The sequence below is a fragment of the Myotis davidii genome, unplaced genomic scaffold, assembly GCF_000327345.1.
Source record: "Myotis davidii unplaced genomic scaffold, ASM32734v1 scaffold1275, whole genome shotgun sequence".
Lineage (NCBI taxonomy): Eukaryota > Metazoa > Chordata > Mammalia > Chiroptera > Vespertilionidae > Myotis > Myotis davidii.
Window position 1 is genome coordinate 378,679 of NW_006286483.1, and position 23,367 is coordinate 402,045.

At 38.4% G+C, this 23,367-nt stretch overlaps 3 protein-coding genes across 6 annotated transcripts in view; 1 reads left to right on the plus strand and 2 right to left on the minus strand.

Moving 5' to 3' along the window:
- The first annotated feature begins 1,506 nt into the window (after positions 1-1,506).
- On the plus strand, positions 1,507-5,369 carry GCNT3 (glucosaminyl (N-acetyl) transferase 3, mucin type). The gene has a single exon (XM_015560199.1). It carries the CDS (start codon positions 1,741-1,743, stop codon positions 3,055-3,057), a length of 1,317 nt encoding a protein of 438 aa, XP_015415685.1. The 5' UTR covers positions 1,507-1,740; the 3' UTR covers positions 3,058-5,369.
- A 10,492-nt stretch (positions 5,370-15,861) lies between these two features.
- The window catches only part of GTF2A2 (general transcription factor IIA 2), a 14,889-nt gene continuing 7,383 nt past the window's right edge, over positions 15,862-23,367 (minus strand). Inside the window, exons 2-5 of the mRNA XM_006757998.2 lie at positions 20,908-21,026; positions 20,062-20,166; positions 19,047-19,173; positions 15,862-16,157 (exon numbers count right to left, since the gene is read on the minus strand). Coding sequence (XP_006758061.1) covers positions 16,132-16,157; positions 19,047-19,173; positions 20,062-20,166; positions 20,908-20,979 — 330 coding nt within the window. The 5' untranslated portion in view covers positions 20,980-21,026 and the 3' untranslated portion in view covers positions 15,862-16,131. The remainder of the gene's footprint in view (positions 16,158-19,046; positions 19,174-20,061; positions 20,167-20,907; positions 21,027-23,367) is intronic.
- The window catches only part of BNIP2 (BCL2/adenovirus E1B 19kDa interacting protein 2), a 32,910-nt gene continuing 30,479 nt past the window's right edge, over positions 20,937-23,367 (minus strand). For 3 of the 4 annotated variants that reach the window (XM_015560202.1, XM_015560201.1, XM_015560204.1), the window contains one exon: positions 20,937-21,026. In XM_015560202.1, coding sequence (XP_015415688.1) covers positions 21,008-21,026 — 19 coding nt within the window. In that variant the 3' untranslated portion in view covers positions 20,937-21,007. The remainder of the gene's footprint in view (positions 21,027-23,367) is intronic. The other variant, XM_015560203.1, reaches the window with a different exon arrangement.

Consider the following 23,367-nt stretch of genomic DNA (forward strand, 5'->3'; position numbering starts at 1 on the left):
GGGCAGCGGGCCTCAGTGTGTGTGTGTCAACCTATGAACCAGGAGCTTACGGTTCGATTCCCGATCAGGACACATGCCTGGGTTGTGAGCTCAATCCCCACATGCAGGAGGCAGCTAGCTGATCAATGATTCTCTCTCATCATTGATGTTGTTATCTCTCTCCCCCTCTCCTCTCCTCTCTGAAATCAATTAAAAAAATGTATTTTTTAAAAATGGAAAGAACCATTATATGGCTTAAGTACCTTATTGAACTGAAGATTTATTCTTCCACTTAGTGAATCTTTATTCATTCCACAACTATTAACTAAGTTCTTACTAGGGATTGTCCTTGACCCTGGGGATATATAGCAATCAACAAAGCAGACAAACATTTCCACTCTCATGTTCTTCACATACTAGCTTGAAATTGACTATAAACAAATTGTGTGTGTGTGTGTGTGTGTGTGTAGACAAGTGCTGCAGCTAAAGAGAAATTGAAGGAAGTGCTAGAAACCTTAAGAGAGTGGGGTGGGGAGGGAGGATGCTTAAATTTTTAAATAGTGTGGTTAGGGATGCCATGTTCACATTTGCTTCCATGGAACTTAAACAGTCTTCCCTGAGAAACAGAAACAAACAGTGGCAAGAGATCTAACCTAAGTAAGAAAGAAGCTATTAAAGGTGAGAGTTTTCTTAATCTTTCATCATGTTTTCTTCTTAGATTCCCCAAAAATTATTACTGAAGAGGATACAAATCTTATGCTTAGAAAGAGGATGCAAAAGGGGAAAAACAATCATTGCTGGATGTATCACATTTTGTTTTTCATTCTCTCCTTTTAGGGATTTATCTATAGTACCTGGTTTTCTTTGAATGGTACTCAGTACCCTGTATTGTTTTTGAAAGGTAGCTATGGTTTGGAGGAATAAGTATTAAACTTATAGACAAAAAAAGCGGGGGGAGAAAGTGAGGGAGTTCCAGATTTGCTTCTTAATATGTGATATTTGCAAGTTATTTAGCGTCTTTTTCCTATCTAGAAAAGGTCTAATAATACTTCATTTTAGGTATGTTATGAAGATTAAATGGGACAATGTAAAGAAATATTTCTGGCATGTAGAAAGCACTCATTAAATATTATATATGCATAGCTCTGTGTGTAAATATATTTTAAATTTGGATAGATTGCTATCTATATGAATGATTAAATGCATTAACCAACTGAGCTACTTGACCAGGGTGAAGGAATATTTTTATAAAAGGGTGGTTAGATATTACATTTTGAATTTCTACAACTGATACTGAGAGTCTGAAATTCATGAATTTTTCTCTCTAGACCTATCAAATCCTAGGTCCCAATAAGAGCTATGCTAGAAACAGGGTTGTAAGGGGTGGAGGGAAGAATGGGGAACAAAGGGTAGGGACTTCCTCTTACTAATTCCACCTTTACATCAGCAGGTCTTCAGTTCCATTTCCCTTTCTCCTGGGGTAGAGGTGGACCTAGGTCCTGACTGTAGCATGAGCAGCTAGTTTGTAAGGTCAGGTTATAGACCTCCGTTAGCAACCCAAGGGTAAGAAATTCCTAGGCAGGTCTTGACTGAGGATATTTGCCTAGAGAAAAAATATATTTTGCCACCACTTTGGAGTTGGAGTTGTTGTTCCTGGGAACACATTCAGGGTTAGTTTGTAATCGAAGGCATTTTGTTCTGTCCAAGGATTCCAACCTCCTCTTCCTTCCCTGGGCTCAAACTCTATTGATCTCCCAGACCATGAAGATGACTTGGTGGAAGAAGAAACTCTGCAGGCAGCATTACCTGTGGGCCCTGGGCTGCTATTTGCTGCTGGCCATTGTTGCTCTGAGATTCTCTCTCAGATTGAAATGTGACTTTGATTCCCTGGATCTGGAGTCCAAGCACTGTAGGGACATCTTGTACAAGTCCCTGCAATTGACAGCAAGGAGATCCATCAACTGTTCTAGAATCATCCAAGGGGACAAGGAAGCAGTGATTGAGGCTCTCCTGGACAGGCTGGAGGTCAAGAAGAAGTGGAAGCCTTTCACAGACACTGACTACATCAACATGACCAGAGACTGTGAGTACTTTAAGGCCAAAAGGAAGTTCATACAGTACCCACTCAGCAAAGAGGAGTTAGACTTCCCTATTGCATACTCTATGGTGGTCCATGAGAAGATTGAAAACTTTGAAAGGCTGCTGAGAGCTGTGTATGCCCCTCAGAACATATATTGTGTCCACGTGGATCAGAAGTCCCCAGACACTTTCAAAGAGGCAGTCAGGGCAATTATTTCATGCTTCCCAAATGTCTTTATAGCCAGTAAGTTGGTTCGGGTGGTTTATGCCTCCTGGTCCAGGGTGCAGGCGGACCTGAACTGTATGGAAGACTTGCTCCAGAGCTCAGTGCCCTGGAAATACTTGCTGAATACATGCGGAACAGACTTTCCTATAAAGACCAATGCTGAGATGGTCCTGGCCCTCAAGATGTTGAATGGGAAGAACAGTATGGAGTCCGAGATACCTACTGAGTACAAAAGATCTCGCTGGCAATATCACTATGAGGTAACAGACACAATACACGTAACTAACAAGAAGAAGGACCCTCCCCCTAATAATTTACCTATGTTCGTAGGGAATGCTTACATTGTGGCTTCTCGAGGCTTTGTCCAGCAGGTCTTTGAGAACCCCAAAGCCCGGCAACTGATTGAGTGGGTGAAAGATACCTATAGCCCCGATGAACACCTCTGGGCCACACTTCAGCGTGCCCCATGGATGCCTGGCTCTGTTCCCTACCACCCCAAGTTTCACATGTCAGACATGGCTGCCATTGCCAGGCTGGTAAAATGGCAGGGCCATGAAGGAGACATCAGCATGGGGGCACCTTATGCACCTTGCTCTGGAACCCATCAGCGGGCTGTCTGTATTTATGGCGTTGGGGACCTTCACTGGATTCTTCAGAACCATCACCTGTTGGCCAACAAGTTCGACCCAAAGGTGGATGATAATGTTCTTCAGTGCTTAGAAGAATACTTACGGTATAAGACCATCAGCAGACTGAACTCTGAGATACACTGAGAGAACTGCTACCTCAGATTGAAAGGTGGGGCAAGAACATGTGCAAACATGCCCAGAATGTGCTGGGACAGTGTGGGGTGGGAGATCAGGTCTCTGGAATCCATGGCATCCCACAGGGTTAGGGGGCTGCTATTGGAATGTAGGTAAGTAGATCTGTTGCCTTGCAAATTGTTCATCCCGGATGAACACTGACTTAGTTCACTCCACTCCCAGTAGCCCCTCCACTGACTTTCTCAGAGAGTGAGCAGAAGAACTAGTTATTTGGGAGAGCCAGGAAGGGAAGTGTGACAGGGGACCCTGGACTTTAGTTGAATGCTTGGTGTCCAGCTTTTCCATTCTGTGGAGATGCCATTCCTAATAATTCTAGGCTTGGTAGTGGGAAGGGGGAGTTTGATGGAAATAGGGCCTTCTCATGTACTATTAACTTAAAAATAAATAGCTCCTAATTCAAACCTCTACCTCCGCTTTCTGTTTGGGAAGCCAGAAATCAGACAAAAGTCTTACACTTGTTTTCGTTACTATTGGTGGCATTTAAAATCCCTTGTGGCTGGCCAGAGACTCCCCATTATTCCAAAATGATCATGGCAGGCTGTATAAACAGCATATTCAAAAAAATATAAAGGTACAGAGCTGATGCTTTCATTGTTGAAAACCCTCCTCATGTTGTTTACATTGCCACATTTGTGACTCTTCTGTATGGGAAAAGGCAGAGTGATTTAACCAATCTGACCACCATATCTTTATGGGAAAATTACAACTCTAATTTAGCCAGCTTCACAGCCAAAGCTTAACATTCCATAACAAAGATAATAGCTAGTTTAGATAAGGTCACCATATATTTATTGTCCAAACTGGAACACTTTTACAGGAGGGAGGGTGGCTGTACTATTACAATTATGTGGGGAAACAAAAATAAACAAGGACTGTTAGGCTAAACCAGGAAATCGGGTTATTTCACATTTAGGCCTTTTGAGTGAAAACTCTTAAGTATGTGAATGGAAGAGTCACTATTTGTGGTTCTTTGGCTTATATATTTCCTCGTGGGGAGACAATTTTGTGTGTGTGTATTTGCCTCCACTCCCTGTAAATGTTACCCAGTGAAACAATGATCTCTGAGGCTCCAGAGATAATTGTCATCGCATTATAGAAGGCTATTGGCTATTAGTAATACTCTTCTGTGATGGACTGGGGAGACTACAGAAAAAGAGGCATATCTTTTATATAGTACAGTTGATCTGCATACAATATGCTTTGGAAAAATGATTTAAATGCAAATTAATTTGTATAATTTGAATGATGTTCCCATTAATATGTCATGATATTGTTTCTTCATTTATTATGACTCAACCAAGTGTTTCTCTCATTATCAACTTTCCCTGTAACCCATGTACTCTGACATAGTTATCACTGTGTCTGACAGTGAATTTTCTATTTATAGTGACTGCTTTTGGTAAAGTTGTACTCCTTTGGTAATGGGCACTGCCACTACCAACTTACCTGCATCATACTATTGAGTCCTCTTCACCTTGCCCCCAGCCCTGCCTCCGAGATGGCTGACGGATAGTCAAGGGCTCAGCAGATGAGTCTCTGTAAGGCCTCTTCCCGTCAGGGGAGCTCATGGACACCTTCACTGCTGTGGGAAGTGGGCAGAAAAGCTTCCCCGAATACACGCATTCTGAGGAAAGAACTTGGGTCCTTGGCCTCATATTTGACTTCCTCTGTATATTTTCATGTGAAATAAATTATCTTTTTTATACAAACAAACTAAATTGTGAACTTGTCATTTGAGGGGAAGAAGTTTCTGGAATTTTCCAAGTACTGACATTTTCCCCCCTTTAAATACATTCAAGTGCATAGAAAGTGCTCTTTATTTAATAACACAAGGTCTTCCTATCTGAAGGGTCCAATTTCTCCCTCATTTGTGTAGTTTATTTTTAGAAATCATACAATTAAGTGAACACATTTGTTGATTTTTTTTCTTCTCTCTAAGTCATATTTGTTTCTTTAACCTTTCTCTGGAAAGGAAAAATCTTAGAAATGAATGAGCAACTAGGCATATATTACTTCTCAAGGTTTGAATTACTTCGTTTTGATGTGTGGACTATTGGTAAATTCTGTTTTAATAACTATTATGATGTACAGCCTGCCTATTATAATCTTTGTGCTCTTGATTGAGTGAATTGTGTTTTAAGAAAGGAAGAGAAGACAGTTAATCTTGTTTAGGAACAGATGATGTAACTTATTTGGAGGAGACTGTATTTGGATTAAAAATGGAAAGAACTGCCCTACCTGGTTTGAGTGGATAGAGCATTGGCCTACAGACTGAAGGGTCCTAGGTTTGATTCCAGTCAAGGACACATGCCCGGGTTGTGGGCTCAATCCCCAGTAGGGGTCAGCCCAGCAATGATTTTTCTCTCATCATTAATGTTTCTCTCTCTCTCCTTCTCTCTTCCTCTCAGAAATCAATAAAAATATCTTTTAAATCAATGTTTCTCTTTCTCCCTTCTTCTCTCTAAAAAATCAATACATTTTTTAAATTTATTAAAAAGCACTTACTGCACCTTCCTTCCCTCTGCTCTTCTCTTTCTCATCACTTCTCTTAAGTCTCCCATTTAATACTCCTAACTTAGAAATATGGAATCCTGCCTTGAGACAAGTGCTGCAGCTAAAGAGAAATTGAAGGAAGTGCTAGAAACCTTAAGAGAGTGGGGTGGGGAGGGAGGATGCTTAAATTTTTAAATAGTGTGGTTAGGGATGCCATTAATGAAACGGTGACATTTGAGTAAAGATCTGAAGGTGACGAAGGAATGATCCATGAGGGCCCATGGGGGGAGAGCATTCTAGGCCAAGAAGAGAGACTTGGCAAGGCCCTGAAGCAGGAACACACCTGCCATGTTTGAGGAATAGCAAGGAAACCAGTGTACACAGAGCAGAGGAAAAGGGGGGGCGGGGGGGAGGAAGAAGAGTGCAGAGCACAGGGGAGCAGGGCTGTTGTGAAGGCCCCTGTAACCCATTACATGGCCTTCATCTTGTCTGAGTGCCTTAAGCCACTGGAAGGCTTTGAACAGGGGACTGGCATGATCTGATTAACATTTTCATGCTGCGTTGAGAACAGACTGATGGGGAGGTGATGGTGGATGCAGGGAGGCCAGTTAGGAGGCTGTGGCAATAATCATGACACTAGCCATAGCAGCTTGTATCAGGGTAGCACAGCAGCAGTAGAAAGGGAGGTGGTTAGATCCTGGAAATGTTTTGGAGGTCCAATTTGAGGATTTGCTAACAGGTTGAGTTTATTTATGAGAGTCAAGAATGACTCCAAATGTTTTGTCTTGATGGTCAGTTGGAAGGATAGTTACTATTAACCAAGACAGGAAAACTGTGAAAGTAGATTTTTAGGGGAAGATCAAGAGTTTGATTCCAAACATATAAAAATGGAGATGCCTGTCCTAGCCAGTTTGGCTCAGCGTCGGCCTGTGGACTGGAGGGTCCTGGGTTCGATTCCGGTCAAAGGCATGTACCTTGGTGGTGGGCACATCCCCAGTAGGGGGTGTGCAGGAGGCAGCTGATCAATGTTTCTAACTCTCTATCCGTCTTCCTTCCTCTCTGTAAAAAAAATCAATAAAATATATATTTTTTAAAAATGGAGATGCCTATTAGACCTTTGAATAGTAGAGATGTGGAGGAGACAAATACAACAGGAATCTGAGGCCAGGAGAGAACTGAAGATGTTTAGCTGGTGTTCATTAGCTTATGAATAGTGTAAAGCCATGAAATTGGAGAATTCCAACGGAGTGGACAGCCATATGCATTCTGGGGCTCTGCAAAACACAGAGCCACCGAGATAAGGAGGAACTACCAAGAAAAAGTTGGAAAGGAGCAGCAGGGGTGGTAGAAGGGAAATACGTAGTTAGTGTTCTGGAAGCCTGGATGAGAAAGTGTTTCAGGAAAGAGGTTGATGATTGTGCCTAAAGCTGCTGAAAGTCACTGAAGATGAGTGTAACCCAAGAACCAGCTCAGAATCCTATCTGGTTCTAACAAGATACTGGGTTGCCTTTCCGAGGCGGCAGACGGCAGACCAAAACCACAAGTCAAGCAGCCAAAGCATAGGCAGTGGAGAAAACTGATTTCCAGCTGCACCCAGAAGCAGATTCGCGTAACTCCCATCCCCACCCCCCGACCAATGGGACCAAAGGACTGAGACTTAACTGGACTTGAACCCTGGAATCTTTCCAGACGTGCAGTGTCACTTGTCTAGGAAGACCTAGTATTGAAGCCGTTCCCTTATCTAACGGTAAATGACCAAGGTCTGAAGTCCCCCAACCAAAACCTACACGGCCAGCGCTTCCGTATATCAGCCTGTTTGCCCTAACCCCTAACCTTTAATCTCTGCTATTAAACATTCTTGACTAAAGGCCAGCAGGGACTTTTGGGTTTTCAGCGATAGCTTCCTGTTCTTGCTTGGCACCCTGCAAATAAAACGGCTTTAGTTTCTCCATTGCAAATCTCAGTGTACAGTGTTTGGCTTTGCTACGCACAGGGCGGCATACCCTCTTTTGGGTCGGTAACAGGATGAAGTGACTACTGAATTTAACAATGTGAGGTGATTTTTTTTAAAAAAAAATATTTCATTGATTTTTTACAGAGAGGAAGGGAGAGGGATAGACAGTTAGAAACATCGATGAGAGAGAAACATTGATCAGCTGCCTCCTGCACACCTCTTACTGGGGATGTGCCCGTAACCAAGGCACATGCCCTTGACCAGAGTTGAACCTGGGACCCTTGAGTCCGCAGGCCGACGCTCGAGCCACTGAGCCAAACCGGTTCGGGCTGTGAGGTGATTTTGATAAGAGCAGTTCTTGTGGAGTATGGAGATAAAAACTTGGTTGAAACCCCCTGGCAATGGGCAAGGAGACGCCCAACCAGTGGTTTTGCTCTTATATGATCAGAGCACAGCAGACATAATCCTTCATTCATCTTAGCTTGATGCCTGTGTTGGTGGCCAGAGCTGTTTCACACATGAGGCACGTTAAAAACACATTAAAAAACTTAACTGAGTTTGAGGAAGAAAGATGTAAGTTGTTTTGAAAGAATTTACAGAGGCTATAGATAAAAGGGTCAGGAGAAGGGGAAGTTGAGGCTAGTTCTGGAATAGATGCCTAGTCCCTAAAGATGTCTGATAGGCTCCTCCATTTATATAAATTTTTGGTTACTGATTTCAGAGAGGAGGGAGATAGAAACATTAATGATGAGGGAGAATCATTGATGGGCTGCCTCCTGCACTGCCCCTACTGGTGATTGAGCCCACAACCCAGGCTTGTGCCCTTGACTGGAATCAAACCTGAGACCCTTCAGTCTGTAGGCCGATGCTCTATCCACTGAGCGAAACCAGCAAGGGCAGACTCCTCCATTTTTATATGCTTGAAATAAAATTCCTCATCTTCCCCTAAAAGCCCACTTCTACATGCTTCCTGTCTTGTTTGAATTGCCTATAAGCACCCGTAAGATCATGCGGTGGTCAGCTGTTCTGTCTACAAAGCACAGAAATGATTCAGTTCCAACATCCACTCAGGCATGTAAGCAGTCTGGTTGGATTTGGCCTGTAGCTGTTAACTTTTGCCTCCTCCTTCTACTCTCCGGCCAGCTGTAATTTAATTTAGGACATTTCAGAATTTTCTCCTTGTCAAGTTCTATGTTCACTTTTGTTTATGGCTCCTTAAGCTCAACATTATGCATTTCATCTGTGTTGTTGTGTCATAGTAGTTCAATGATTATCACTACTGTGTAGTATCATAATTTATTCATTGTATTATTGATGATGGCTTTTCCTATTAGGAATTGTGCTCCTATTATGAACCTCCTTGAACATGTATTAGAGAGAACATGTGTATACACTGCAGTTGGGTATGTATCTAGGAGTGAAGTTGCTGGGCTGTCAGATGCACTTATGTTCACTTAGGTGAATGCTCATAGTTTTACAAGCTCTGCCAACTTAACTCCCACTGGCAAGGTGTGAAAGTTCATTTACTCCACTTCTTTGCTAATATTACTTTGTCATTTTAACTGTTCTGCTGAGTGGTGGTGATTGTAGTCTCTAAGTTTGTTTTTAAAAAATATTTATTAATTTATTTTTAGAAAGGGAACGAGAAATAAAACACATTGATCTGTTGTCCCACCCATCCATGCATTCACTGTTGATTCTATATGTGTCCTCACAGGGAATTGAACCTGCAACCTTGGTGAATCAGGATGATGCTCTCACCAATTGAGCTTCCTGGCCAGGCTGTGATTGTGGTTTTAATTTGCATTTCCCTGAGGACTAATGATGCTGAGTAGTTTCATATGCTTATTAGTGAATTGGAAACTCTGGAAGTTCTCTTTTGATTACTTTCTTTTGTTCAGTGAAATAAAGAGCAAGATGATTTTATGAAATGAGGATGGGACAGGAGATATTGGAGGTTTGGAAAAGAAAAAGGTATAACATAATTGTTTCAGATTGGAAACTGGAATAAAAATTAGACCAAGGGGGAAAAAATGTCAGGCAGCATTAAGGACCCATTGACTTCAGGGAAAGTCAGTTTAAAAATCAGCCACGCATCCACATTCAGCTGCAAGAATTCGAGCATAGTGTAGGCAGAGGATTTACCCAGATTTGTGATTTACCCAAGTGAATATGAGAGAGGCAAAGGAGTGGAGATTATGTACAGGGCAGTGATCATGATGGCCATGGAATTTAATCTGGGTAAGGTGGGAGGGGAGAGGATGACGATGGGATAATATAGGGGTATAGTGGAGTGTCCTGCCCAGGATGTGTTGGGATTGCTTTAAAGTGAGTGTGTAGTTCTATTTTAAGGAGTCTATTAAAAGTTTACAGAAACAGTGACATTTGAACTGGGCCATGGAGTTAACCAAATAACAAAAGTGATAAAGGTGCTCCACATAGGCAAATCGGATTACCAAATGTATGAAAATAGGAGGTACGTTCAGGGAATTGAATGTAGCTTGTGAGGAGGGCAGGTGAAGGTGAGCCTGAAAGATGACCAGATGGCAAGAAACCTGGTGTTCTGCTGCTGTCAAAGAGTTTGGGCTTTATCTGTAAGCAATGAGGATCTATAGATGTTTTAAAAAGAAATCTTCAATCATACAAAGGTAGAGGGAATGTTATAGTGAATTCAGTTATCAACTGCTGCCCAGACTTGTTCTAGCTACACTCCCATTAACTTTCCAAACCAAATGGGGCTGAATCCTATATGTCATCTTATTTCATTCATTAATTCTTTGGTATCTTTTAAGATAGGTATTGAATATTTTAAAAACACAACCAACTGTATCATAACAATAACTCTTTAATCATATACCAAACCAGTTTTTTTCTAAAGTTATTTAAAAAAATGTTATTGATTTTAGAGAGAGCGGAGAGGGAGATAGAAACATTGGCGCAACATCAATTGCCTCCTACAGGGGATCTAGCCCAAAACCCAGGCCATGTGCACTGACGGGGAATCAAACTGGTGACCGCTTGGTGTCTGGCTCAACCACTGAGCCACACTGGCTGGGCCAAACCAGTTTTTAATTTAGCCCCTTGTGTCATATCATGTTTTACAGTTTGGTTATTTCAATAAAGACCCATTGGGTTGATAAATCTCTCAAATGTCTTTCAGTTTTAGATTTGTCCTTCCATCTTTTTTATTTTGGCCATTTATTTGTTGCACAAGCTAGGTCTTTCCTCTACAGCTCCCCATATTTGGGATTCTGCTCATAGAATCCCAGTAGTATCATGTGACTTACTCCTCAGCCCCTGATATGTCTTGCAAACTGGTACTTAGAGTTAAAAGCTTAATTTTTGTCAAGAAAATATCATAGTTGGTATTTTGTATAATCAGGAGGTACATTTGTCTTTTACTTTTTTTTTTAAATGTTTGAACTGTGGGGTTTGGAAGTTGTCAGCCTGACTGTAAATTTCCCATAACACTTTCTCCTGTTTTAGTAGCCATCGATGATCACTGTTATTTCATAATGATTTGTAAAATGGTAATATATATCCCAATTCTACAATTCTTTACATTTTCCTATACTGAAACTTTCCTCATTAACTGTATTATTAATCTGAAGTTATTTCCCCCTATCAGTTTTCAGAACAAGGAATTGGTTACCTAATGATGTGAATTTGTGTGTGTAGGGATGGGTTTTGGTATCATCTTGAACTCATGAATTGTTTAAAAACAAAATTTACATGCTGTGACTCACTGCAATTGTTTTGATGATGCTAAAAACGCTCCATTTTTGGCTAATAGTTTCCTATGGCCACTGGACCGAATTATCACAAACTTGGGGCCTTAAAACAGCAGAACGGTACTGTTCACCGTCCTGGAGACCACAAGTCCCAATCAGTTTCACTGGGCCCAGATCAAGGCAGGGAGTGTCCCTCTGCAGGCTCTCACTTCATGTATATTTTACCAACTTTTAAAAATCTTTAAAAAAGAAATTCTGAGGGGTAACATCCATGTCTTCTCCCTTTTGGCTGTTATGAATAATGCTGCTATAAATATGGCTGTACAAATGTTTTTTGTCTCTGTTTTCAATTCTTTTGAGCATATATCCAGAAGTGGAATTGTTGTATCAATTTACATTCCCACCAACTGTGCAGAAGCACTAATTTACATCCCCACTGATAGTATGGAAGGCTTCCCCTTTCTCCACATTTTTGCCAACACTTATTTTTTTGATAACAGCCATTCTAATCTGTTGGCCATTTATGTTGTCTTTGGAAAAATGTCAATTCAGGTCTTCTGCCCCTATTTTTTTTTTTTTGCTATTGAGTTGTATATACACATATGCTATATGAGTTCTTTGCATTTTGTAATATTCAGCACCTACCAGATATGACTTGCAAATGTTCTCCCATTCCACAGGTTGCCTTTTCATTTTGTTGGTTTCCTTTGCTGTGGAGCTTTTTACTTTGATGCCATCTTCCTTACTTTTGCTTTTGTTGCCAAATTCAAAAAATCACTGCCAAGACTGAATGTCAAGGAGCTTACCCCATTTTCTTATAGTTTTATGGTTTCAGGTCTTATGTTCCTTTTTAATCCATTTTGAGTTGATTTTTGTTATGGTATAAGATAGCTTCATTCAGCAACATGGTTGCCCAGTTTTCCTACCACCGTTTACTGAAGAGACTGTCTTTTCCCCAATATATACCTATCCTTGACTCCTTTGTTATAAATTTGTCATAAAGTAATTGACCACAGATGTGTGGGTTCATTTTTGGCCTCTATTCTGTTCTACTGACCTATGTGTCTGTTTTTATGTCAATATTCTGCTGTATGATTACTGTAGCTTTGTAATAGAGTTTGAAATCAGGAAGCATGATGACCCTTTGTTCCTTCCTTTTCAGGATTGCTCTAGCTATTTGGGGTCTTTTGTGGTTCATTTGGTGGAATAAAATGAGTAAAAGCAGAGGGAGAAAAGCACAGAGTATGTGTTCAGTCTCTTAATCCAGAAAAGGGGTCAGTGCTGTCCGTGCATGTACAGCAATGGTAAGAACAATCTCAGTTCTCTACCCAGGGGCAAAAGAACCAGTTTTGAAGCCAATTTCTCTTGTAACAGAACTTTAGGAAGTTCACAGAATCAAGAGAATGAGTAGGGCATTCAAGGGAGAATACTGATTAAGTCTTTCTGCACAATTCCTTTTTAAGCTAATCCCACTAAACCTTGGTATGTTGTCAAGGTAAAATGCTTTGCTCCACACCCTATGCAAATTCTACCTACCTATGCACTAAGAAAATAATAGATTCCATTATTATTACAGCATATGAAAAAGAGCCGGCCCTGGCCAGTGTGGTCGGTTGGTTGGGTGTTGTCTGGTGCACTGAAAGGTTGCTGGTTCAATTGCTGGCACATGCCTGGTTTGTGGGCTTGATCCCAGGTTGGGGGCATGCAGGTGACAGCCAATCCATGTTTCTTCCCCCCTTCCCCCCCCTCTAAAAATCCATTTAAAAATCTTTAAAAAAAAGCTGGATGAACAAATTAGAGTACATTATTAGAATGGACTGACAAAGCAAAGGTTCCAAATTCTTCTGTATTTGCACTTTCTCTTATTCTGCAGTTTTACTGAGTCCAAATTTTTAAACTATCCTACAAATTGCTTCCCCAGTTGAAATATATATTTAAATATATATACATATTTTAAAATTTCAAAATTTTATTAGTGATTTAATTATGACCCACTATAAAATGATGGTAGCATACCTTAGGACACTGTGATTAATGTCTACCAAGAAATGAAATTAGCTGAAGATAGCTCACAATAAACAAGCGTAACAATGACCAGTCCGGCATTAAATCCAGAGGCTATTCTTTGCCCACTGTTCGGGTGTTAAAATAGCATTTAGTAATGCATGCGGAGAGGATCGACTCTTCATTACAAAAAGCCCAACTTGTACTCTTAGTTCTGACAGTAGACAATTGATGGATTTTCTCTTCTTCCACACTAACAGGCAATTAAGCTTATCACTGGAGCCTGTGGTCAGGTGGTATGAACTTCTGCTGTCACTCTTTCCTGTAACCTTAGTAAAGTCAGAGTGATTAGAACTGATAGGAGGAAATGCCTGGCTAGGACTCTGCACTCCCACCCAGCCAAAAGCAGGGGTGGGTATAGGGCTAACTCAAGTCTCAGAACCAGTTTCATTGGATGGAATGCTGTATAAACCCTGGGCTTTACATATTAGTTACCTGGATGAGTATGAGTGAGTACTGGGACTGACGCAATTTCTTCCTGTCCTTTGTTGTGTTTTCTTTCGTGTATATAAATAATTTCTTTGTATGAGGTCAACAGCAAAGAGATCAATGCGGGTGACAGAGATACAACTGGGTTTTAGTTTTGAAGCATGGGTAGGGTTTTGATTCTGAAAGGCAGGAAAAATGTAGGAAACTGCATAGCCAAAGACAGAAGTAAAACTCAGATCTGACTTTGTTTCTTTTTCAAACTTAACTGGAGCTGACCATGTGATGGCTGGTAAAGAAGATGAGGATGAAATACTGGAGTAGAGGACACAGAATGAGCTGCAAGGATGAGTTTTAATGTGAGTGTCAAGGACTACACTACTATGCTGAGGTAACACCGCAGGAGCGTCCAGAGAAGGGCTGGAGTCACTATTACTACTAGAAGGTCAAGCCAGGTTACCCTGTCTTACAAGAAACTGCTCACCCAGGGTCAACGTGTTGCTTCCCCAGCTGAGATTGTCACCAGATTGTAAGCACAATCTACAAACATCATCCACAGGATTTTAAATCCCCAAACAGGAATACAAACTCCAGCCCTATACTTCTGTAAGATCTCAGTGACTATTAGTAACGGAAAAGTTTAAACCATCACTTATTCCTTAAGAAACAGGAATTTTGGTTTACTATAACATACCTATCTCCTAAATTTGATGTTGAAACTCCAAAGTAAAAGACCTAGATTTTGGTCAATTGCAATTAAGAAAATCCTAATTATTGTAACCTTTTGTAATTTAAGTTTCAATTTCTAAATCTATAAAAAGAGAACAAAGTTCTTTCAGGGTTGTGAGGATTATCCAGGAGAATATATCTAAGATATATAGCACTTGGTCTGACCCAAAAAATGTAATGCTGGCTACTATATTACAAATAGTCTTATTTCTGTGCTGCTATATGGATCAGATTTGAGCATTGGTTGCTTAAAAATAACATCTATTGCCCTGGCTTGTGTGGCCCAGTTGGTTATCCGGTACACCAAAGAGAAGGTAGGTTCAGTTCCTGGTCAGGCACATACCCAGGTTGCAGGTTTGATCCCCAGTTTGGGTGTGTGCAGGAGGCAACCGATAAATGTTTTTCTGTCACATCAAGGTTTCTCTCTCTCTGGAATGAATTAAAAATAAATAAAAAATAGAAAGAACACATATCTATTACAGAGCATGCTTCTACAACTGAAAATAGGGGACTATGTCTACTATAAAGAACTATTTAACATTTTAACAGGTTTATGAAAAGTCATTTTGCTGAAGATTACTGCTATGATTCTCAGCTGGAGAAAAGTGAGTTTTCATCTCTACGTGGTAGCTTCAGCACATTTAAGTAGGGTTGAATTGGGGTTCACTACAGAATGGGGGGCTGTCAATCGTCTACTATAAGTATTAAATAGGGCCGGGTCCTTATTAAAAACAGTTGATCCAAAAAACAAACAATGAAAAAAAATAGTTGATCTTGATTCACCTGTAGGCAGTTCTAAATTCTAGTTGCTCAGCTACCCTGTGCAACATTCTCCTGCTGTGATATTTCAGAAATGCCACTTTCTTCATTTATATAGTCCTAGGCTGACAAACAAGAGAAACTTTCCCCCTTCTTATTAAGTCTAATACCTGGCAAAATGTAGATCAGTTAAAAATGTATATAACTTGACCAATATGGCCAGTTCAAGAAATAATTTACATGTCTTGTGGAGACTATTTTATGTTTGGAAGTAAGTTTCTTGGTTTTGTTTTGGTTATGGAAGCTAACGATTATCTAACTTTTCCTAATTCAGTTGTACTTAGTATTTTTTTTTATAGTGATTACTCTTGGTTTTGTACTTTTAGAAAAGAGATTTTCTAAGTAAAATTCCAATCCAGAATTTGGTTTTGTTCCTCCTGCTTTTTTTATCAGCTGTTACAATTATAAAACTAACCTGACTTTATTGAAATGAATGTATTTCCTAATCTCCTTTGCAAGGAACATTGTGCTCTTTAAAAATGCTTATCTAATATCTTCATATTTCTAGCTTGATAGCTCTACCAGTTATTACCCACATTGAGTTTTAAAATGAATTTATTAAAGAATATTATTAGGAAGGCAACAACGTTTGATTTGTCATTAAAAAAAAGTCTGTTTCTTCATGCTGTAGAATAAAGGTAATGTAAGAGGCTACAGAGTTACAAGCATCTTGCTACTGGATTCTCTGATAGTATAGCACAGTGTAGTCATTTCTGCAATGCTAGAATAAATAAAGTCTCTTCTATGCTTCTCTTTAAAAAGTGATGAATAATAACAGAAGATGGCATAAAAAAGCCACTTTTCTATTCATTCTGTAGTATTGGAGCCAGTATCTAGGAAATAGAGGAGAGAAAGAGTAAGTTCAAGGAGCAATTTAATTTTTAAAATAATATCTTAAAAATAAAACAGGAACTAATGGTGATGATGGTTTGAGGGGTGGGGAAGAAGAGGGGAAGCTGACCATGAAAATACCTAGAGGACTTAAAATAACTTTCCCTTTAAGACAGAGGTAAAACACAATGCTTAGCTCTCCATATTATGCTAGCGAAAAACCACATACTACATTTGATTTATTAACTGCTAACAACCATATTTTTTTTTTCCAGGTTCTCTACTATCCCAAAATTTTAAACCACAAGGGCTATCACATATAATCAGAAGAGAATTATATAACTTAATTCTTGATGAGAAACAGACCAAAATTCTAGCCACCATCACTTTTTTCTGCTGTTCTGTCAGGAACGTAACTTTATTTCAGAAAGCTGACTTTCAGGAAAAATGAGCTTATTTCATAGTAGCACCATATATATTTGATATCTAAGAAAAGAAATTTTCTTAATTACTTATCAACTTCAACTTCTGAATGCCAAACCATTTGCTTTAATTTTGGAAAGAAAATTTCTAAAATTGTATTCTTTTCTGATGACACAGACTAATGGCACACAACCTAAGCTTCTCTTAATACTCAACAAGGTTTCCTTGGAAGATTACTACAATGTGTTGCAGAAGGGCAAGCTCCTCAGGAGCCACTGCAATAGATGAGGCTGATCTGCTTCTTTTCATCCAGTTAAGTTTGAAAAAAACAGGTAACTTGTATCTTTAAACAAGAGTAATATACTTGAAGACCACCAGAAACTGGGAGCCCCTGTGAGTGAAATATGTACGTTTACTCAGAGGCCTTCTTTACTGACTTTGTGGTTCTTCCCTATGTTTCCAATGATTTAAAATGACACTTTACTTGTCTACATCTGTGCTGTCCAATACGATAGCCACTGGCTAGCCACATACAGCTATTCAAATTACTTAAAGTTAACTAATGAAGTTAAATAAAAATTAAAGCATTAGATTTCTCAATTGCCCTAACAAAATTCCAGACAACGATCGTTTCCATCAGTACAGAAGTTTTACAGAACAGTACTGGGCTACCTCATTTAGATAGGTCTAGAGTTATAAATTATTGCCTAAACTCTAGTAAAAACTTAAAGGTTATGAGAATGCTATACTATTAGCCTAAATTATAAAAATATGTGAACAAAAATATACATTATCTGAAGTATAGAAATGTTATTTTGTGATCCAGTAAATATAAAATAACATTGTTCCTTGCTGAAATGACTAAAAAGATGTATCTGATGACTATATTAAAAAGTCATATGCTTTTAAAGTTCGTAATTGGCTAGAAAGGTACAAGTCATTGTAACATTGCTAGTTTCAGAGGCTTTCTGACATCTGAAAGAGAACATTTCTTTCAAAAGGGCTAAAGGTGTAATTTCATGCAACCATTAAAAACCAGGTTTAAGAGTTACCAACTATGTTTGAAAATGATTTGCACATGTGTATACATGCATATGTATATTACTGTAAAAATACAAGACTAGTTATACAAGAAAGCATTAAAAATGTTATTTTCAGATAACATCAAAAACATTTGTTGTTACAAATGTTTTTCTTCTGTATGCTTTTGTTGTCTCTACATTTTTTTTAGTGATTATTTCTTTAAAAACCCCAAATATACAGAATAAAAAACCCCAACCCATCATAACCTGAGAAATGTAGGGTGTTACATTCTATATATTTATCTTTCTCTTGCCCTTTCCCCCCCCTTTCTTTATTGATTAACCCCTTCCCCGGCAGAAACGTGTATACACGTTTTCACAAAATGTTCTTTTTTTCAGTCGTCGACGAGTATACTCGTCTAAAACTTTACCTTCAAAAACCAGCTACATACGTACCATTCTAAATAATTTCATCTAGAAACTTTCTGAGGAAATACTATTCTTAACCACAAAAATGGGAAGAAAAAATAATTACAAACTGTTTTCATAACCAGCATCAAAAATAGTATATAGAACCAAAATAAAAAAATTAGTCTGAAAAAGAAACGTTTTTAACAAAAAAAATTGTTGGGGAAGGGGTTAAGGTATGACATGTGTCCTTATCCCCTAATTGCCCCTCCTACCCCGCTCTGGTGTCTGTGTCCATTGCTTATATGCATGCATACAAATTCTTTGGTTGATCTCTCTCTCCCCTTACCCCCACCCTCCCCTACCTTCCCTCTGAGGTCTCTTGCTTTTTAAAACTCCCCTTCTTGGACAGTCTTCTCTATTTAATTTCAGGAATAGCTGCTTTAAACAAATGGTTCAGATGATAAAGTAAAATTAAGTATATATTTAAAATACAATTTGCCAAAAGGAAAACTAATCATGAAACAGAAAGCAAAGATGTATACTTTTTGAAACACTGAAGGACCTGAACAAGTCCTTTGGTTGGCTGTGGAAAATATACCAGCACAGATTAGAAATGGATACTTACTATTATAATTGATAAGGTTCTTATGGTTAATTAAAATCTTAAATAACCATTTTTTAAATATAAAATGTACAGTTAGCCAGCAACACAGAAACCATAGGATAAATAGTCAAAATTAAATGCTTCCTTAAAAAAATAGGTGGTGGTGAAAAAGCCTGATGAATACTTCAAATCTGTAGCTCAAATCCGCCCACACCCTTAACTCAATCTTGAAGTCATCAACGTGTCACATGAAATATCTATACTAAAGTCAGTTTGAGATCTGGAATTCAGAATCTAACTGAGAAGCCAGGTCTCTTCTAGGAGAGGATCACTGACAGTTTTCCATTAAGTTTCAGATGAAGACTCTCTAAAGACTCATAAAACAAGATTTCAAGTAGCTTTGCTTTCACAGTAATTAGGTGAACACTTACTTTTACCATCACAGGCTACAATTTTCACTTTATCCACTTTAATAAGTTCTGTCACCTCTCTGAATTCAACATCATTCAATACAAAAGTCCACACATTATCGCAGAATCTGTATGTATTTAGAGAGCCCTTTAAAACAAAACATTTAGACATAATATGAAGTCATTTTTCCTCACATTTTCCTCCAAAGCAATTTGAGACTCAGCCACCAAGTATAAAATTCTTAAAATAGTATAATTCTTTAATATTTACCTTGCTTAATATTTTCCTTAATTTTCATCTTAACAATTAAAAAAAAATCCCTAGATAAATTTGCTAAGGGAAGAGTTTAAATTTTCTGTTGGCAGACTATTTTCAGCATTGTAAGTCTGTAAATTGCTCACCTGAAATCTGAAGAAAGCTGTATTGCCTACTTGAACACAGAAAATTTGAATCTGTATTTCTACTGCCCTCATGTGGCTAAATTATGAAAGTTCATTTGAATTTTTATGTAAACATGGTTTAAAAGGACATGTTAATTCTCCACAACTGTACAAAACATTAATATTAATCCTGTGACTTAGCTCAGGGAATTACTGTATTAGCCACTAAGACTACAATATTATTGTCCTGTGTAATGACATTCTTCTAAAGAAGGTTTTTTTTTTTTTTAGGAGCAGGAGTTTGAAAAACATAACCTTAACGGATTACTCTGTCACTTACCTTCAAACCTGCAGATATTTTAGGCATTTGAAATCTCAGTAATTCTTCAAGGAAAGTAGCCAAACATACATAGGTTAATTTGTGAAACAATGAAATAAGAAAAATCTAAAATAAACTTTGTATCTCACATTAAGTGGATGAACTTTAGTATCAAGATACTAAGTCAAAGTATAATTTTGTTATTATAAAACATGCTCCCAAATTTGATTGAGCCATTTCTTCCTTTCATGACTGATAAATATGTAGAGGTCCTAAAAAACACTGTTGTAACAACCACTGGTTCAGGCTAATAGGTTTTGGAAAAAGTATCCTTACCCTGAAATTGACTCTGTTCCTGACCCTTTGAGCCAATGCTGAATTTATAGCCTTATCAAACTGAAGTAGAACTTGAAGGGCAAGTTGGGGAGTGATCTGTTGAGACTGAGGAAAAGTAAAGGTCATACATCAGAAGAACATTAAAGACAAAATAAACAAAAACACGAATTATCATGAAAAAATTTCACTGAGGCTAACCAGAGCCTCTAAGCTCACACCTCTTATCTTCCTTTGCCATACCTGACAATTAGGCAATTAGCCTGACAATATTTTCTTGCATTATCTTGACACAATATAATTTTGAAAAGAAAACATGCAGTGATGTTACAATGCCTGAACAAAACTTTGACTATCATTCTTTATAATATCTGGAAAGAGGCATTTGATAAACTGAAGAAATCATGTTTCATTTAAATAAAAAAACATAGGACCAATAATACATTTTAAAAAATCTAATAAATCTCATTAAATATATAAAAGCAAATGGAAATGCTTAATGTTCTTAGATTAGTATAAAAAATTCTGTTAAAAATTGTTCAAATTTACCTTAAAGCTACACAAAATGTCTTTCTTATACATATGAGAAGAAAACCAACACACTAATCTTTAAGTTTAACAAAAATATTTGAAAATTCAGATATATGCAACTATATCATTCAATCATCATTACATTTATGATCCATAGTAGGATGGTATAAATGCAGAGGAATTTGAGATGATTAATCTGAATACTGATTTACTGGGCCAAATAATCTAATATATTTAACCTCTTTGCCTGGAATAAGGACTATAACAAGAATTATTATAGACCCCTTTAAATAAAAATGCTGATTTTTAGTCTCTTACCTGTATGAGCTCATCGAGGCTTTCCTGAAGACTGTTTCCCAAAGTGGTATTTCTGTATAACTGATATGCCATGGCTTAGGAGGAAGGAACTTTTTCTTATTCAGTCTTGCATTGATGTCCTAAAAATTTAATATAAAAGTATTAAAAAGAGAAAGTACTACAGATTATGTATGTAAAGTCTATACATTCTAACATATACAATCAGAACTCTTAGTAATTGCAAATTACTATATAATAATTTTAGAATTACAAGGAATAGTTAAAAATGATTTTTCTAATTATGTTATTTTGACATAGGCATTTATATTCCTTTATACAAAGTATAGATATTATAATTATTAAAATGTACATTTTTATCATTTCTTTCAAAAGTTTACCTTTTGACTTAGCCTAGAATTTACCACACACCATTCTTTCTCCTTACTGTCAAGTCACTGATTCAGACAATATTCAGATCACATTTGCATGCCTTCCCCTTCATTTTCCTGTTCTCTTAAAATTTGATATTTATAGAGCACGTACCAAGAAGAGATAGTCTGTAATAGGTACTAGAGAGAGGAAGATAAATATACATTCCTGACCCTAAAAATTATACTCGAACAGACATATAAAAAAGTTAAATTCAAAAGCGAGTAAGAACTGTGATACAGATATACAGTGTATTATGGAGGCTGACTGTGGACTGAATGAGTTGGTTTGCAAAAGCTTCCTGATTCTTAAGCTAGTGTTTAGCCAAGCAAAGGAGGAAAGTCATCCTAGGCCCGTGGTCGGCAAACTGCGGCTCACGAGCCAAATGCGGCTCTTTGGCCCCTTGAGTGTGGCTCTTCCTAAGCCTTAGGACTACCCTAATTAAGTTAATAACAATGTACCTACCTATATAGTTTAAGTTTAAAAAATTTAGCTCTCAAAAGAAATTTCAATCGTTGTACTGTTGATATTTGCCTCTGTAGACCAATGAGTTTGCCGACCACTAGGCTAAAAGAATAGAATGGTTAAAGCCAGAGAGGGATAAAATAGTATTTTGTAAAGAGAACTATAAATTGTTCTGTATTATTAGGGTACAGGTATGAAGTGGTAAAAGATGAGTTTGAAAAAGATGGCATGGATGGATTTGTTCTATCTGGAGAAGTGCAGGGCTTCTTAGTGAAGGTAATGGGGAGCTACTAAAGCATTTAGACAGGAAAGGGCATGCAATTTGGCAGCCATATGAAGAATGTACCTAAGTACAAGATTAGAAAGAGATGAGGGGCCCTGGCCAGTTGCTCAGTCTCAGCTCTTGGCAAACTACGGCCCACGGGCCGGATTCAGCCCATTTGAAATGAATAAAACTAAAAAAAAAAAAAAAAGGCCGTACCCTTTTATGTAATGATGTTTACTTTGAATTTATATTAGTTCACACAAACACTCCATCCATGCTTTTGTTCCGGCCCTCCGGTCCAGTTTAAGAACCCATTGTGGCCCTCGAGTCAAAAAGTTTGCCCACCCCTGGTAGAGCATCAGCCCATAGACCGGAGGGTACGTCAAGGGCATGTATTTCGGTTGCAGGCTCCATCTCTGGTCCCAGTTAGGGTATGAACGAGAGGCAACCAATCAATGTGTCTCTCTCACATCAATGTTTCTCTCTCACATCAATATTTTTCTTTCTCTCTCCCTTCTCTTTATCCCCTCCCCCCTCTTTCCTCTCCTTCCTCCCCTCCACTCTCTATAAAAAAAAAAAAAATCAATGAAAAAAATATCCCCAGGTGAGAATTAAAAAAAAGAAAGCAATGAGGGATGAGGATTCCAAGAAGGTGGCAGTAGTATAGATTCAACAAATATTTACTGAGCTTCTGCTGCATGTCTGGTATAATATCCCTGACCTCATGGAACTTTCAGTTTAGAGATGGACAGGAGGAGATATAATCAAGGACTAATCATCAGGCAGAACTCAGCAAAAATGGCCAATTATCAATCTTCACTTCACACACCATGTGAGCATTTGATATACTAGGTCAGGGGTCCTCAAACTTTTTAAACAGGGGGTCAGTTCACTGTCCCTCAGATAGTTGGAGGGCCAGATTATAGTTTAAAAAAAGACTATGAACAAATTCCTTGCACACTGCGCATATCTTATTTTGAAGTAAAAAAACAAAACGGGAACAAATACAATATTTGTATTTGCATGTGGCCCGCGGGCCGTATTTTGAGGACCCCTGACATGGACGGATGGATAGATATATGGGTATTTGCATCTTTATCCCTATTTTCTCCATTTACATTGTTATCTCCTTCCATCTATCCACCCACCCATCCATCCATTCATCCACCCATCCATCCATCCACCTACCTATCCATCCATCCATCCACCCATCCACCCACCCACCCATCTGACATGATTATACTTCATCAAATACTGGAAAGTATAATTCCTTCACTTTGGAACACATATCATTTATCCCACATTTAACACAATCTTCATTA

What these genes read in the sequence shown, in the direction of transcription:
- GCNT3 (XM_015560199.1), top strand. Translation starts at nt 1,741, where the DNA reads ATGAAGATGACTTGGTGGAAGAAGAAACTCTGCAGGCAGCATTACCTG.